Raw genomic sequence first — 16,503 nt, 5'->3', positions numbered from 1 at the left:
CGCCGCTGGCAGTGATCACGATTGGCTCATGTCTGTAATAGGCACCCAAGTTAACCAATGAGGAGTTGCACAGTGGTTGCGACTGCCTACTGTCATGACGTCTTACGCCAGTGGAATTCACTCCCTTCCATATGTCCTGTGCATGCATGTTCTTTGTGACTTTTTTTATTGTTTAGTTTAGTGGGAACGATGTGTAGCGGGGGTGTGAACTAGCCTGATGTCACTACTGACATCACACCATACCGCAAGGTGTTTGTGACCTTCCCAGTTCGACAGTGACAACAGTTTGTGAACTGTGATGGCTACTGTGTTTCTCTGCAACCATGGATGCTTTTTGCTGTATATATATATATATATATATATATATATATATATATATATATATATTTTCTCTCTCACTCTCATATATTATATTTTTCCTGGCGATTCAGTACACACCTACTACCAGAGTGCGATGCATATGATCGTGCTCAGATCTTCGGTAGACCTACAAAGTTGACTCTTGAAAGTGGAAGCTCATGGTGCCTAGTGATGGTAGAGTCAACAGCTGAGTGTTGTTCCTGACCTGAAACTTCGATAGACTCCTGGCAGTCACTGGATCTGTATGTGCACCATATTTGGTCAGTGTGGGGTAAATAAAAGGCAAAAATAGAGTTTTGGGGGGAGTGGACAAGCTTTTTTTTATCATAATCTAGTTTCCCAGTTTTGCAGTTGTAAATAAATTTATAAAGGTATATAAAAAAAAAACAGGTACCTAGCAACAGTGTATTCTGAGATGTTTTCATAAGTAATCTGAACCACGCGGGTCAAAATGTTAAAACTAATCTACTTAAAATATATTGAGAGGGCAGATAATAGGCGTTTCACACCACGATGCTGTTATGACATAAGGTTGCCATAGAAACTAGGCTAGTTGCTATTCAGTGTGGCCAAGCTAATAATAGACATTGAGATAGAGTACAAAATTCTCGAGTGGCAGTAGATACCCTATAGTTAGTTTGTCGTGTTTCAAAAATATAGAAACTATTTTAAAGAGACTACGCTTATTTTAGAGTATGTTGACAAATTATGTAGTGTCATTGCTTTTATATTGGCATAAATATAATAACCAGCCGACAATGAGGCCCCTATCTATCTAATGAGGCCGCCGTGTTAATTAATGTGCTTAATGTGCGCTCATTTTTTAGGGTCGAGCACACAAGCGTCGCAGCCTATTGTAATCATTCTGTGGGCTTTTAACCACGCCCACTCTTACTATTCATTCTTTGTTGTGCTTGTCCTAAATGCTTCATTTTTATTTGTGCATTTTGTGAAATGTCCTTCGTTTGTGTGCTGAGTTCCCTCCCCAGGCGATTTAATTAAGTGAACATTTCTGTTGGCCATCACACTATGTCACGCTTCCTCCTGTTACAGAGTGTGATGGCCCCTCCTCCATTTCGGTTTGCCTTTCATCCCAGCCGCAATCCTTTCTAGACATTCACGCAGGGAGCCAATAACGCTCACACTGATGGCAGCGGTAGCGCTTTGAATCGGCTTGCTTCTGTCAACTGTTTTACTTTTCATTATCAATTTATGTGGCAAGAAAGGAATTTACAATGCTAATAGCTCTAACTCGAGCAAACGCAAGACCCATTGCATTGCAAATGCTTGTCTGCTGGGTTGATAGCTCGAAAATCTAGTAACACAAAAAAGTAACCATTTTGGTATTCAATCAGTTGCAAGGTTGTTTGTGTTAATTTGCTATAAGATTGCTTTACCTCTAAGGCTGCAGTGTTTGACTTCTGACTTGAGAAGTTTCTGTAAAAAAGCCCTGCAAACGTTTATAATCTTTGGCCTAAGCAGAATGGTCAATTTTTAGGTCCAGCCTAAACAGCACCACTGCACGTGTGGACATATTGTTATCAATTTTTAGGTTTCACTTGCATCATGCATTCCCTGTCAGCAAAATCTATTGTTAACCAAAACAAACTCTAAAAAGGCTTAGAGGCCGCCCATTAGTTAGCATTGGATGGCCTCCTGCTTTTTCCTGCTTCCTCCCGGCACTTCCAGTGTAGATCCCTGCTATGGAGCTTGGAGCTAGAACAGCTTTCTGTCCTCGGCCAGTGTCTTTACACTGGCCTCACGCCCCTGAAGGTACTTTTTTTAAATTTATTTTTAATTTAGGACATGCACTTTCAAAGAGTGTATGTCTGCATTTGTCTATCCCCACTTGTGGTGCTCGATCCCCACCCTCTTCCTGCTGTCCCGTATTTTGGGGCTCCCACTCCACTACACCGCCTCTTTGTTGCTTCCCGCTTCCCACCCTGCTGATGCTGCTCCGACCCTCTTCCCCCTCGCCTCTCTCAGATGTTGCTTTTGCTTTGTAATTTTTGTAGGTTTATGAAATTCGAACTTGACCCGAACATATTGGAGCGGTGTACATAAGCACCAGTTCTATTACACAAGGACACAGTTAGACACAGGGATTTTAAGTGAGATTCCACCTTCCATCCTCCCCTCTTGTTTTTGCTGCTCCCACTCTCCTCTCCACTGTCTCCCTCCTGTGGCTTGTCCCCCCACATGCTTGACTTAAAAAACAAGAAAAGAAAAGAAAAAATATGATATGATGCAGTCAACGATGGTTGCGTCATAATGCCTTTTTCCCTTTACTTTTAGCCATGTTGCACAGCAGCCCACGCTGCTGTTCAACATACCTTAAAGTAAGTTTTTAAAAAAGCACTATGAAGTGATAAATGCTGGCTGTGTCATAGTGGTTTTTTTGTCTTTACTTTAGGCCATGGGCAACATGTCTTAAGAAAAAAGGGGTTGACAAAGCCAGTAGGTCTTGCGCAGGCAAAACCTTTTTGCTTTGCCAGTGTGTTTTTCAATATACATAGAGTGGGCTTTGGCTCCAACTCACCTCATGCAATTGGCTGTTTGGATTTTCATTCCACCTTCCAAGAATTGTGTTTTTTTTTATTTTATTTTGAAGTGACCTTGTGGCTCTTGCCCCACTGATTTAAATTATTGTAGTAGTTTGGGGCATAGGACGAACAAGCCCCAGTGCATAACATTTTAGCCCTAGATTCAGGGAGAGTATCATGCCACAGTGCATATCTCTGTCAGCGTGGCACACTGATTCCATTTTTTGCATTCTCCCTAAAAACTCCATTGCGTACAATCCAATGAAGTGTGGGATTTGGGTCATCCCCTTGCTAATGAGTGGATGGCTCTTTTGTATGTCTTTTGCCCACTTTTGATTGAATGGTTTTCCTCTCTATTCATCTGTTTTTCCTGCCTCTAGAGCATTTCCCCTATACCCTTGCTTGATGAATTCTGTACTTTCAGGGCTAACATCATGGAAATATTTTGTTTTTTTTCTGTTATTTCTCATTTAGCATTCAATGGGAGTGCATGCCCTTCTCCTAGCTTTTGCTCTTTTTGCACAGAGTACACTCTTGCTCTTTTCCTCACTCCCGCATTCTCTGCCAAGTTGTCCCTCCTCCCACCTCTCCCTCCAATTCTCTGACACCCAACACTGCTTCTGCTTGGAGATACATTCTCACTCCCTTAATTTGTGACACACTCTTTTCTACTACCTCTCCCACCCCAGCCTGATCTCGCCCCTCCCCCCTTCTCTCTCTCCACTTGATCCATTCTGCCCCCCCTTAACTCCACAGTAGCTGCCGCTGTTGGCTTTGCCAGTGCGAGTACTTTTAAAATTGCAGCGGGTTTTGCAACACTGGGGAAAACCAATAGCATTGACCAGCCATTTTGAAATTGTATGTCCTGTACATGGCCACCATTGTAAGTGGCACATAGCAGCTTAACTCAGTGACAGACATTTTGAAAGTCTAAAAATTGTATTGTTATAATGACTGCAACATTGCATCACACAACTTGACAGCGTCCTTGGTACTTTGTATAATTTGAAGATGGGCTTCACGTCTCATATCCTGACCCGTCAGGCAGCTGTCGTTGGGCGCTTATCCAAATATCAGATATAGGGAGAAAGTGTTTTATTTTGCCTATGAAGGTGAAGTTTAAATGAGAGGATGGAAATAAGTTACCAACTTGTGACTGGAAAGTTATTGGAATTGGAAAGTGCAAGGAGAGGACCTCCCAGAAGCAAAAGGAATAGACCCAGTGCAAGGAGTGATGCATACAATACATTTTCATGGAGTAAAATGCAAGAAAGTGAAACAACGCCTAGTCTTCCAAGGCACTGAGACAATGTTTCCGGTTTTGTACATCAGCTAATGATGAGAATTGAAGATCGAGTTCAGTGACAGCAGTGTGCTGTGAATGGAGATGCTGGTATCGCCTATCTGATTCATCGGAGACTGTTAGAAAAGGTTTGTACGTTTGGTTTAAGAGTATATGTATGTATTTTGTATTTATATACACTAAACCTAGCCAAAGCAGAGTGCCCTGGAGTGTCAAATAAGTAATAGCGGTAGTAACAGGGCTCTAAAAATGAACGTAGACTTTCAGTTCCTGATAGTATAGTGTTCCTTAAAAAGACGAGTCTTCATTACTTTTCTAAACTGGAGCAGCGTTAGTACGGTCCTGATGGATCCAGGTATGTCATTCCAGATTCGTGATACATAAGTGGAGTAGACTTTTTTTCCCTATTTTGTGTATGTGCTGCTTTCTCTTCAGTCTAGTGTTGTGGCTGCGGGTTTGCCGAGATCCTCCAGATGCTGCAAACTTGTCAGCCAGATAGGTGGGTATTAAATGTAGTTTGCTAAACAGAAAGAGATCAGTGTGAGTGCTCAATATGTCAATCCTGTAAGGGGACTGTTCTTTCAGCTCATACAAAGCAACTTTAGTCCTCAGGCATAATATTTGAGAATCATTCCAGGGTCTATTCAGAGCATCTTCTTCTGCTTTCTCTTCCTTCTTAATTTGCAATGTCAGGCTGCTAGCCGACATTGTCGCGTATCCCCCCTCCCCTGACCTCTTGCTGATTCTGTCCCTGTTACTCATTCATGCGTAAAAACCTTCCCTCTTTGAAAGAAAAAAATGTATCTCTTTTGACATTTGATTAAGTGTCCATATACTGCATTTGTTATTTTCAAGTAGTTGTAAAATTTTTACGTGTCGCGTTATGACACACAAAATATCAAGATTTTGTTTTTTCACACTTAAAATTTTTTGGGGGAGTGTTCTGATTTCAATGACTTTACAGATAAATAACCTGGCAACAGTGATTTCAATTGACGGTTTTTCTCTCTCGGGCATTGATGTGCCCTATTTTTTGTGTGTTTGTATATTTTTAATACATAGTCTTTTCACTCCTACATTTTTGGTGCTACCATTCTAATTGAAGAGAAGTTCTGCACTCATCTGTTATTGTTATGTGCCACACATCAAAGTGCCAAAGGCATCAAATTATCACTGAAGTCAGTATTCCATACTGTTGCAGATACTATTTACATAGAGTCCCATTCTACAGGAAAACATGAAGCTCTTGACCATATTGTGGCATGCGAGTGCAAAACTGTCAGCAGCTGAGGACAGAGCATCTTGTAAAGGTAGTTACTCCTGCGGGCCAATAGCACAGCCTAGGTTGGCAGTAGCTGTGTGCTTACCTGCAAGTTGTCGGAGGCTGAAGAGCATAGATGTTGTAGACCTCCCAATTTCTGCGTTTTTCATACCGTCATCCCTTCCTTTGTTGAACAGTTCGAACCAAGTGTAGTTTTTGTTCTCTCCCCCACATTTTCTTTTTACTATACCTTCAAAAAGTGTCATTTTTTATAATTTTATTTGTATTATGTACTGTTCTGATAGAAACATACAGCACATATTCTTCACCTTGGAAGACAACAAGCCACCAGACTGGATCCTGAGATTTTTCAGAGTTTGCAGCTGTGAGTCTATACATCAACTTTGTCCCGCTCTGGAAGTGATATTGGAGCGCCACCCCTGCTTCCTGACATCAGTTCCTTTTTTTTCTATATCTTTGAATGCCAACGTAGAGCTTGCTTCCAAACCTTTTTCCTAATTTTTAATGAGCTTTTTGCATTAAATTCGTTCACAGTGTGCAAGAGAACATGTACCCACCTAGACCCACAGGGTTTACGTTTTGTAGAAACTGTGACAAACAGATGTCTGTGAAAGATCCCTAGGAGGTAACCCTTTAGTGTTGTCATATGACTCCGTCTTGTGAGGACTGCGCCCAGATGAACCCCAAGGTGATCCGGGAACGCAAAGCCAAATTCTACCTCGCTGAGTCACGCTTCTAGACGAAGTTGAGGGACAGTCCTACTTCTGCTCTTTGAACCTACTTGCAAAAGATCTTCCTCCCGTTCAAAATCCTCAGGTAAGGTGAAGAAAAAGAAAAGCAAGCGTGGTTCCTCCCCGTTCTGCCACTCTCAACTAGAAAAGTCAGACAGAAGTCACAGTGATTCTTAGTCTCTGTCCAAGTGTCTTATAATAGAACCGATCCCCCAACTTATTCTGATGCACCCCAAATTCACAGGTTTAATGGTGATGTTACAGTAGATAGAGACTTACAAAGATGCCATGTTAGGAATATTTGGCACCCTTCCGGCTTCCTCTGGCACGCCTTCAGGCCCCACGCATCCAAGGAGACCTTCAGTCTGCTCACAGTCAACAGATCTATCCTCAACGCTGTCTGTGCCTATTGACTCTGTTACATCGAAGCCAGACCTAGTGCCAGCGGAATACCCAATTCTTATGTATAACACCGAAACTAATTCAACACGACTTCGAACAAAGTCTCATTCAGTACAAGTTTCTTCTGTCGTGTGCCTGTGGGGGAGGTGAAGTGGGAACACGGCCCATTGTCAAGGAAAGTGTCCAAACCACTGGCCTCTTGTAAATACATTAGGAAGTTCTTGTCATCCTTATAGTGAGATGTGTTCATTCTTTTTGAGGCGTCAGAGGAGTATGGGTCACAGGCAACATGAAGGTCCATCCCGTCAGCAGCATGCTCCCCAGTTGTTATGAAGCTGGTGCCAGGGATCTGGCCATTAACGTCCAGGCCAGCAGGGTTCATGTACTACCCACTCTCCCTGCCCTTTGTGCTTCAGCTTCCAAGCTGCATTAGTTTGCCATTAGCGGCACATGACCATCCTTCCAAGGGTGGCAGGGCATTACATCCTACAAGCGGGTCCTCCAAATTGTCCATAAGGGTTAACATCTGCCTCTTCTGTCCGAACCACTGCATATTCCACCTACACCAGATTGGTTTTTAGGGGACCATCTGTCTATTTCAGAAAGTCCTGGCCTCTTTGAACAAGAATTGCTCTACATTAATTATGCTTTAACTTATTCAGAAATTGGAAAAAGACTGAAAATGATTAATCATCACAATAAATACTTGACTGCTGCTTTGTTTCTCTTTCGGGATTTCAACTGGAAGTGAACTACTTCACCAAGTCATTCATTCCGATTTGATGGTATTACACTGAGGTGACAAAAGTGCATGGTGTACTAACTTCCAAAGGGCAACATTCAAATGAATCATTCTGGTCTCTCAAAAACCTGTCTAGCGGACACGAAGCAAGCCAGTGAAAAAAAACATTTTTAATAGTGTTGACACCACCATGCGTTATTGAATACTTTGAGATCCATGTGCCAGCTGTCTCTTCCTTCCAGTAACTTTGCCAATTGATTTCTTTTCAGCAGTGCAAAAAAGTTGCTGCACTACTGTTTGACTAAAAGTCAGTTGATTAAATTGAAAGTGGTTTCTATCTCCCTGGGTCCCCGCTAAAGATAAAAGAACCTTATCTTGCCCAGCATATACTAACTGCGGTGAACGCTGGTGCAGTACATACTGTCCTGTTGCAGGTTCTTTATACCGGAAGATCACTGAGAGGTGTTGCCTGTGCACAGCCCTAGTAAATAGACTTACGAATTACGGAATGCGTCATCCTTGCAGCCAGATGCAGTGTTTTGGCATGGAAGAGAGGGCAGTGATTGCTTGGTTCTTCTGTGTTCAAGGGACTCTGTACCAGACACTCAAGGAGTTCTGATAGGGTGAAAGGAAATCTTGAATTCCTTCTCAGTGCTGTATCCGGGAGAACATACTTGGAGATGGCCAGAGCACAGTCTGTGGTTTGGTGGGTTGTCGCTTAGCAACTATTATAGAACAAATCTGTTGCAGCAAGAACATATCAAGCACCAAAGCATTTCAAAATCTAGTTAAGCATATCCTATAACAATTAACAATCAAGATCTGCAGCTGTGTGTAAATAACTTTTGTGAAGTTTATCATAAAAATACAAGGCACAATCTCTTCCAAAGGTCATTGTTATGAACTTGTATTGAGATATAAATTTCGTAGGTTGCAATAATTGCCTCAAGAATTTTCACTTATTGTATTATGTTCGCAATGTAAAACCAAACCAGGAAAAGCAGTGTAGATGGGCAAAGCAGAAAGACTATATGTGGAAGAAGAGCCAGATGAATGTATCTAATGACGCCACAGCGTGTTAGCTACAGCCTATGAGCTGCAATCCATGTATTGTATTGTAATCGTATTTATAAATCGCTTACTACCCCTGACGAGGCATCGAAGCGCTTTTCGATGAGTAGCACGCTACTCTGGAACCCAACAAGAATTAGTGATGGATTAGTATCGTTAAATAATGAGTACAGATTAGTATTATTATGAGTTAATTTGAGCCGCGGATATGAGAGTTTGTTAGTTAGATTGACTGAAGTAATGGAGGGGTGGAGGAGGAAAGAAATCCAGAAGTGTTAATTGGGAGTATATCCTTCATTTACTCAACCCAAAGGCTTGGGATGAGTAAAGGGGGGTCGGAGGGGGAAGAGTATGTGGAAGGGTTAGGGAGAGCATAGTAGAAGGGTGAGATAAATGCAGGAGAATTTAGTAGGGTTGTGTCGGAGGTCAAAGTAGTAGAGTGAGGTTTGGTGAGTTAGATGTGGAAGCGAAGGGAAGAGCTTAGGCAGAGATATTTAGGAGATGAAAGTGGTAGAAGGGATTTGGGATGAGTCAGAGTGAGAATGGAGGATAGTTTGATAGAGACATGACATATGATGATGAGTAGATAAGTGTGATAAGATGAGATCAGTAAATCATAGATATCTAGTATAACAACCCACCCAGGAGCCATGCAATGATCCACGAACATGCCAAGCACAGAAACAACATGTACACACATATATATTTATATATATATATATATATATATATATATATATATATACACACACACACATATGCACATACAATACATAATTCAAATCATGGGTAAAAAATACTTAGTCAAACAGGTTTAAAGAGTGTGTGTGTATTTTATTGTTATGACATAGTAGCAATACATATTTTCTAAAGAAACTATAAATAAATAGAAATATACATAGAATCTGAAAAAAATATTCATCAACATAGGCATATGCAGTTCATAGTTGTTTGAATAAGGTGGTTATGAAGGAAAGAGCCAACTCTTGAGTAGTTTTCTGAAGACAAGAAAATTATCTGTGGCTCTTTTAGTTGGGGGTAATGAATTCCATAGTTTGGCTGCTTGGACGGAGAAGGATGTACCATCTATAGTCTTTTTCTTGTATGGTGGTGTTCTAAGGCGGGGTGCCAATCTTGAGCGGAGGGTTCTTTGTTGGATGTATTTGGTAATTTTCTATCTGATAAAAAGTGGTCCTGTTCCATGTATAGCTTTGTGGGTGATACAAAGCAGCTTGAAAGTGCATCTTCTGGCAACGGGTAACCAGTGTAGTGCTCTCAAGGCAGTGGAGATGTGGGCTTGCGGCTTTACATGTAATAGTATTCTGGCTGCGGAATTCTGGATACGTTGTAGTTTTTTCATAACAGATAGAGATGATCCATGGTAGAGGCTATTGGCATAATCCAGTTTGGATAGTACAAGCGAGATTGTAGCTTGCACCTTGTGTGGAAATCCGAGGTGGGGGAAGATGGGTCGTAAAGTCTTTAAGGTGATGAAGCTTGTGCTTGCTAATTTGTCTACTTGGGCATTCATAGTTAACTTGGAATCCATGGTGATTCCTAGGTTTTTAACTTCCTTGGATAATTGAGGAGGTGGTCCGAGATCGTCAGGCCAGACGCACAGAGGGTCATAATTTTTCCAGTCACCACGTATGAGTATTTCTGTTTTGGAGGTATTTAGTTTGAGATGGCTCCAGGTCATCCACTGATCAAGGGCTCTGAGGCAACTGAAGGTTTGTGAGTTTTCAATGTTTTTGGGGCATTCTAATTTATGTAGCTACGTCATGTTGTGATTTGGGAATCATGTACGTTTCCTATTAATCTGGCAAACAAAATTGTTTGGGTGCCATTTTATGCAACAAATGGTTAATTTAAAGGGTCTGTCCACTTCTAGTAGAGGTGAAGGGCAAGATAAAGGTCTGCGTTTCTTTTCTGCTTTCTTTGAGTATATTAGAGAGCATATGTTAAGAAGAGAAATAACTTACATTCTGAGCTAAGGACAAATTGTTGGAGAGAAACTTATCACAAGCAGACTAAATACAATTAGAAAACAATAACATCATGGAGTAATTACATAAATTAAGCTTTAAAATCTGTCTCCATGCTGAAACCTAGTAGACACACCCAGTTACAATGGTGTGGGTATTACTTCCGCCAATCACCCCTCTGCAAAGGAGTGCAGGAATGCTGAAAGTTCTTTAATAGCTCTACAGATATTGTTTTATTCACCTCGTGAGCATGAAGAATACGAGGATGCACAAATACATATATTGCATGATGCTATCGCTCAGCTTTATGTACATGCTGACAGTGTTTGTGTGTTTACATATCATTTAACTGATTAATTGTAATGTCTGTTGCATGTTGTTTTACAAGCCTGATGGAGAGCTTCAGATCTTGTATTTTGGGGGAATGAGAATGCTTATCTTAAGAAAACGATGGTTGAGCCGAATCGTATCTGAAGTGCAATGCTCGTCGTACGTTTTAGGAGGGTGGCTGTTTTGGGGGGGGGGGGGGGGAGTTCTTGTTTGAGTGTACCAGGCATTAACTATGGTATAGCTGCATCTACTCTGGGCAGCTGCGTAGGAGTCTCGTGCTGGCAGCTGCCTTACAAGAGTAGAATATCTGTACTTTAGAAAAAAAATGTATGTGTTTAAATGGGGGTCATGTAGCTGGGCTCATTAAAGAAGATACTGTTGCCGCACAACACAAAATAGAGTACGTACCAATCACAAAATGGGAGAATTAAACTGAGAGTTGTTTTCTCTTCAATATTTTTTTAGGTATTTCTCAAGGGAAGCTCTTTAAGGTGAATAGTAATCTTGTAGAGTATACGCAGGGCAATGCCAGTGTTTTGCATTTATTATGTGTTTAGAAGAGGTTCAAGGTTTACTTTCATACCCCCATACTCTTTTCTTGCCAGTATTTAAACGTATCATGTTCCTGTTTATTTTGGGCTTGACTGTTAACTGCTTATTTCCATGCTAGAACAGGGGGCGTACTGATTTTTACCAGTTTACCCCCAGGCTGGGTGGCACCATTTCTTGACAGAAGCCATCCCATGGAGCACGCAGGTTAGATGGTTAGATAAAAGCAGGACTAATGATAGCATCGTTTCTCGGGGGCTCCTTCCACCTCTCACATCTGCGCGACCCTGGCAAAGAGCTGACGGTTCTGTGCTACACACATGCAGCTGTGGTAACTAGGAAGCTAATACCGTAATAATGACTCCCCTGGGTGTCTCCAGAACTTGAGATAGAATAGGATATTAAATAGTTCCAGCTCCTTTTCAGAGGTAATAAGCAAGCTCTATATAAATGCAGTTACATTTCAGTTATGTGACCCATTATTACCCATTTGTATTCCATTTTTATTGCGTAGGTATTGCCTTTTGGTCCAGTCATTATTTTGCTGTTTTCTTCATGAGGGGCGTGGTATGATGTTGTGCACCAGTTGCACACATCAGTGGGGGAAAAGCCCGTCTTAATGCTCCTCCCCTGGGGCTCAGAACAGTGCCTCGGGCCTACCAGACTGACAGTATCTTGAAGGCACCCGCCTGTCTGAAAAGCACACTAAGCACATATGTGCCATCGAGGTCCTTGCAAATCTAGCCGTGACGCATTTCCCTTTCGTAGCACGTTTCAGAGGGGCGTGTAACTGATTTTCACATACAGAACGCATGTGTAGATGAACTCACTTAACACTGCTCACTGGGGCACATGTCCTGTGTTTTTAAAAGTGCTAATTTTCATTTTCACCTAGCTTGGAAATCGACGCGGTTCAGTGGTGATGTTTCAACTGCGCCGTTGGTTACTGCGGCTTTAATCGCTCCATCTGCCCCCTCACCCCCGCTCCCCCCTCGCATCACTAGGATGTCACGAATCTTATCAAATAATGTGATGGCGAAAACAGGGTGTTGGAGGCATGAGGCCACATCGCCAGGCGCTGTCAGTCTTTGATGTGGCAGCACAGATTGTTATTTGTGCATTAGGAGTCAAGGTGGTTCTGAGCACCATCATGCTTCGCAGTTTGTATGTTTGTGTGTGTCTGTATCTGCCTGCGCCTGCTGTGGCACCATGCTGCTCGCTCACACTCCCCTCTTTTCCCCCCCTCAGAATCGATCTACCGACGCGGGGCCAGAAGATGGAGGAAGCTGTACCGGGTGAACGGGCATCTCTTTCAAGCCAAACGCTTTAACAGAGTGAGCAATTTTAACTAATCTTTTTTTTAAGGAAAACTGCATCGTAGGAGCTTGCATAATGTGTTGATTGCCTCGAAGAAAAGTACTGCCCTACCTCATGTTCATGTGCAATGCCGTGCCGTGTATGTCAAGTGCAGGGGTTCTGTCTGAGGGAATCCCTGTGTTCGTCAGAGGCTAGGGTGGATTGCTTCTAACTGTTCATGGGCGTTATCTGTAGCGCAGCAGGTGCAGTGACACCAGGGGTCCGAGGGGGATTCTGCACCCTAATGGCAGCATTCGCGTACCCCAACACGGGGTGGTGGGATGGGGGTGGCATTTTGCTTTATGGTATTTGGGCTCCCGGCATCCTCGATGCGCCACTGCAAACGCTTATGAAGCTCCCAAAGAGTCTTACTTTTCAAGATCCCGAATGCCTTTTTCGCTAAGGTTGCATATATATTTTTAATGCTGTTTGTTGTTTCGACTTTTTCCCTGTAACTTTGAAGAATGTAACTGAAGTCCTGCCATCCTGGACATTATACAGGCAAACATTGTTACGAGGCATATGTTTGAATTATCTCTTATTTCTTTCTTTGCATATACTTAATGTGAATGGGCGATGCCATATTTGCTGTGACAAGGTATGATGTTAATTTGCTTGATTGATTTAGATTGCAATGGCTGCATCGAATCACCATGCAAAACACTATTTTCATGTAGCTCTTAAATTCTTTATTTCTTTTTTTTTTTTTTTTGATTCACTATTCCTATGAAACCTTTTGCTAAGCATGGCCTTTACCTCTCATCTTTTCAGAATTTCATGTTGAACCTATTCAACACTTACCTTTGTTTCTGATTCACCAGAAATGAGGGCAGTTACTTTATTGTAAGATCCGTTTTTTTCGGAGTATTTTAGGGTTTTTGAACTTTTTTATGAAGAACTTAACAATCCATACTGATATGCCTCTAGACGCCAGCAAACAATCAAATAAGTCGTTCTTGGCATCACAATAAGGTCCAAAAGTGGAATACGATAGCTAAAATATTTATACTTTTTCCCTGGACGGTATGCTTACTAAGTTATATAAAACTGTTCTCCCCTCTGCAAGGCAAGTATTGTCAGAAAACTACCCGTGTACTAATCCTGGAGCAGAGTCTTGCAAATCCACTTCTGATCCTCAAAGATTGAAAAGGATTTGTTAAAAAAATCCAAATATAACTCACGTTGTACAACTTTTGCCAGACTTGCTAGAGCCACACTATATATCCTTGCCCCTGGATAGGGCTTCCAAGCAAATTGAGAAATTTAAAAAATGCCTTTACCTGAACATTTGGGCAGACTATGCTCTTTGTTACTGAGTACCACGTTGGTCACTATCGCAGAAAGTACTTGGGGGTTGTCCCATGCTCTTTGAAATTGATTATTCCTTTTGTCCTAGTATGTGTTATCACTCCCCAGGTGGCTGATAAAATTTCAGCTAAAGCCTTTGTTCAGATGATCCATCTGCAAGGACACAGGTCGACTTGCTGGTATGGCTTTATTCAGTGAAAGTGAATACTAAGAAACTTTTCAACTCCATCTAAAGTGTGGATCAAACAAGATACATATGATTTGACTTTACACTGGCTACATATAATTTCCAAGAAACACACGTCGAAAGTTAAAAACGTAATCCTCGCCTCCTGTAATGTCGCCCCACAATACCAGACAGAGAGGTCAAGTGCCTGTATTCAGGAGGCAAGAACATCTCTCGATCTGCACTTTTGCCATGAGATGCCATCATTGTGGGGTGAAGCAGTATTATGTTAAAGTCACTTGATGTCTTAACTTTCGACCTATACTAGGAGACTGGGTGTGAGTTTCCACACCTGGTGAAACATTGGAAGCAAGTTACCATTTTGCTGCTGTGTCTGCTCTTTGCCATACAAGGACTGCTGACAGTGGCATGAACATTAAGTTGGATGCCAACACTTCGTACTTCTTCTTCCCCAAAGTAATGCACAAGAAAGCCTTCAACCTCTGTAGGACTGAGCTATTTTATGACTTTTGGAAGCCAATTTAGATGTTTTGAAGTAGCCTGAAGGTTACGTACCACAGCCCAGTGCCTATGGAAAGGGCAAAGTATAGCATCTGGCCTTGACGTAGAGATCACCCTTCTTACTGACACTCTAAACAATGACACGTTTAAGGTTACTCTACCGCACTTTGTGGGAATTTAAGTGCAATCCTGCTGCTTCTATCTGCTGTGGAGTATAAGAAAAATTAACATGTGTTTAATTACGGGCTGTCAGCTCAGGACATTCAAGTCTTTAGAACGGCTGTGAGGTTAGGCTGGCTCCTTCAAAGATTTGTCTTGCTGGTGCTTCCTCTGTATGGTGGGTTTTGTGTTTATTTTTTTTAGTTGCATAATACGTTTTTTCACAAGAACAGTATAGGCATCCGCATTCACTCTTAATACTTTTTCTAATGATTCTGTTATAACTTCCAGTTATCAGGAGAGGATATTTCCTCCTCCTCACCATCCCTTCCCCCTGTTTTAGGTCGAAACCTACCAGACAGCTCAGCTGTCTGATTTGCTAAAGACTTCTAGGGGACTTTCTGAATGCTTCCTTGGGAATACATTCTGCCTGTTCCTTAACGTTGGCTTTCTGTTTGTTACTCAGAGTTGCTTGCCTTCTATTTGCATGCTTTGTTTGTTTTAGGCTATCCAGCTGGAGTTAGCTCCTCCTGTGGAGCATAGCTTGCTTACTATGGCTCATTGTATTCTTCGACAAGAGCATGCGTTCTGTAAACAGGCCTTTACGTTTTGTTGTTACCTCATCATATTTATTGTGCACTTTACGATAAAAGTACAATGTCAGGCTCTGCCTTTCGAGGGAGCTTGGTCTTTACTTTTTTTTTCCTTTGACTTCACAGTGAGGGAGTTTATGTGGCAATCTAGCTGGCCACTTGGGTTGTGAAAGGAAAGTCTTTTTTCTAGCACAAACCAACATTTAGATGGCTACAAATTAACTGTGCAGATATTTCAGATTATATCAGAAATAGGAAAGCACAAAAAAGCACATTTATTTGTAATTCTTAAATGTGGTGGAAACAAATAATTTAATATGATCAAAAGAGATCAGTACACAAGTGATGCAATTTCCACACATTATTGTTTGTGCACTGTATAGTTTTATCAGTGTCTGTGCAAATGTAATGGTTATTTCAATTAAAATATGTAGTTTCTAATGGCAGTGTGCTACCACACTGTGAATACCCCAATCTGTGCCCCTCCAGGCTGTTGTGCCCCTTAACTCTATGCCCCTCCAGTCTACGATACTCTGTTTCACTCTACGAAACTCTGCTCAGTAACTCTACACCACTCTGCCACTCTACCCTATGCCACTCTACAACAGTCTACTCCACTCCGTGCTCCTGCACTCTAAAACACTCTACTCCACTCTCTCCACGAGTCTCTACTTCACTCCCTTCACATCACTCTACTTCACTCCCTCCACAATGCTCTACTCCACTCCCTCCACAACACTGTACTTGACTCCACTTCCTCCAAGACACTCAACTCTACACCGCCATATAACACTCCACTCTACTAACTTTTAGCCATGCTGAACTGAAGCCACACTAGTGTACAACATGGCTGAAACACAGTGGCAAAGCCAATAGCTATTGCATAGGCAAGACATATTGGCTTTGCCAATGCAGGTTCTTCCTAGATTCCTTCTCTGATTCGTATAGAATAGTGCTCTACTTGGATAATTGTAGCTGGCTGCAGGCTCCAAGGCTGTCACATCCTGTTGTATGTTGTCTTATAGTTTCAGAATCCACAAGGTAGATGATTTCACAGAAAAGGAAAATATAGCATACATCCCCTTATTTCTTTGTTATAAC

The 16,503-nt window shown here is 41.8% G+C and overlaps 1 protein-coding gene across 4 annotated transcripts in view; it reads left to right on the top strand.

The window, feature by feature from the left end:
- PRKCZ (protein kinase C zeta) overlaps positions 1–16,503 on the top strand; it is a 604,208-nt gene that overhangs the window by 347,409 nt on the left and 240,296 nt on the right. For all 4 annotated transcript variants that reach the window (XM_069240998.1, XM_069241001.1, XM_069241000.1 and 1 more), the window contains one exon: positions 12,547–12,632. In XM_069240998.1, the coding sequence (XP_069097099.1) occupies positions 12,547–12,632 (86 nt within the window). The remainder of the gene's footprint in view (positions 1–12,546; positions 12,633–16,503) is intronic.

This window comes from Pleurodeles waltl, chromosome 6 (genome assembly GCF_031143425.1).
Source record: "Pleurodeles waltl isolate 20211129_DDA chromosome 6, aPleWal1.hap1.20221129, whole genome shotgun sequence".
Classification (NCBI taxonomy): domain Eukaryota; kingdom Metazoa; phylum Chordata; class Amphibia; order Caudata; family Salamandridae; genus Pleurodeles; species Pleurodeles waltl.
This window is presented reverse-complemented; position numbering and strand designations above follow the sequence as displayed.